The sequence below is a fragment of the Apteryx rowi genome, unplaced genomic scaffold (genome assembly GCF_003343035.1).
Source record: "Apteryx rowi isolate R43461 unplaced genomic scaffold, aptRow1 scaffold_2124, whole genome shotgun sequence".
Taxonomy (NCBI): domain Eukaryota; kingdom Metazoa; phylum Chordata; class Aves; order Apterygiformes; family Apterygidae; genus Apteryx; species Apteryx rowi.
Window position 1 is genome coordinate 1 of NW_020448447.1, and position 1,266 is coordinate 1,266.

At 71.9% G+C, this 1,266-nt stretch overlaps 1 protein-coding gene across 1 annotated transcript in view; it reads right to left on the reverse strand.

Moving 5' to 3' along the window:
• Positions 1-28: 28 nt before the first annotated feature.
• LOC112965370 (basement membrane-specific heparan sulfate proteoglycan core protein-like) overlaps positions 29-1,266 on the reverse strand; it is a gene marked incomplete at its 3' end in the record, with an annotated part of 4,194 nt that continues 2,956 nt past the window's right edge. Inside the window, exons 5-8 of the mRNA XM_026064293.1 lie at positions 898-1,078; positions 539-598; positions 262-384; positions 29-181 (exon numbers count right to left, since the gene is read on the reverse strand). Coding sequence (XP_025920078.1) covers positions 29-181; positions 262-384; positions 539-598; positions 898-1,078 — 517 coding nt within the window. The remainder of the gene's footprint in view (positions 182-261; positions 385-538; positions 599-897; positions 1,079-1,266) is intronic.

A 1,266-nucleotide genomic window follows, 5' to 3' on the forward strand; every position in this document is an offset into this window, starting at 1 on the left:
GGAGGGGGGCCGCCGCCGCCCTACGCACCTTGCACCCGGAGGAACGCCCGCGCCGTGTGCTGCCCGGCGCTGTTGCGCGCTCGGCACAGGTAGTGCGACTCGTCGGCGAGCTCGGCGGCCGGGAAGCGCAGGATGCTGCCCTGCACCACGGCGCCCGGGGGCAGCGCGCCGCCCGCGCCGCCTGCAGCGGGCAGAGGAGAGGGTCACCCGCCGGGCGCCGCAGCCTCGTGGTCGCCCTCCCCACTGCCACCAGGCACCTACCGAGCCACTCGACGGTGGGCGTGGGGCTGCCGGTGGCCACGCAGCGGAACTCGGCGGGCTGGCCTGGCGCCACGCTCAGCTGCGCCGGCTCCACGGTGGCGCTGGGGGCCGCGGCGGGGCTGGCTGCGGCGGGGTGAGACGATGTGCGGCTCAGGCACCCACCATGGACCCCACCGTCCCCCCCCCCTAGCTAGCCCCCGCTTCTCCTGGCAGCCCGGCACTGCTCGGTGCGGAGCCGGCCRTGCCCGGGCAGCCCTGCCCTCGCTTGCTGACTTACAGGGTCTGTGGCCTTCCATGAATTCAACGGGTCCATAAAACATCTGAGTCTTGGAAGGGGCTGCAAACAAGACACAGTTTTCAGGTCGGGGCGGCGGGAGCGCCCCGGGCGAGCAGAGGAGCTTCCCCCGGGCAGCAGTCCTGCCCATCACCACGGCCTCTGGGCTCCCCGCAAGCCTGCAAGGAGCCCGGTTTGCCAGGGAAGGAGCTTTCCTCTGCTTTCACCCAAGGGGAAACCGAGGCACGGGCCCTAAGTCCCCCGCAGCATCCGAGCCGGGCTCACGTGCCGGGTGCGGGGGTGCCAGGGGGTCCCCCAGCACCCGGCGCTCCCGGTAAGGGGGGCGGGAGCGGGGCGCGCACCTTGGACGTAGAGCGTGGCCGTGCCCTCGTCCATGTCGAGCATGTTGGAGCCGGTGCAGACGTAGACGCCGGCGTCCTCGGGCTGCACGTTGCGGATGGTGAGGATGCCGTTGAAGTCCATGGCGCGGCTCGGCAGCTTCCCGTGGTTCTGGCGCGTCCACACCAGCGTGTAGGCGGGCGACTGGTGAGGAAGAGGGTGGTGAGGAAGGGCAGGGGACCGGCTCGGAGCCGCTCTGCCAAGCTTGGTGCCATGCACCCTCGTGCAGGGACCGGTGCTCCTGCAGGACGTGTGGGCGTCCGGGGACATCTGCCTGCCCGCCTGGGTACCCACGGGTGTCTGCATGCCCAGGGGAGCACCCAGGGGTGTCT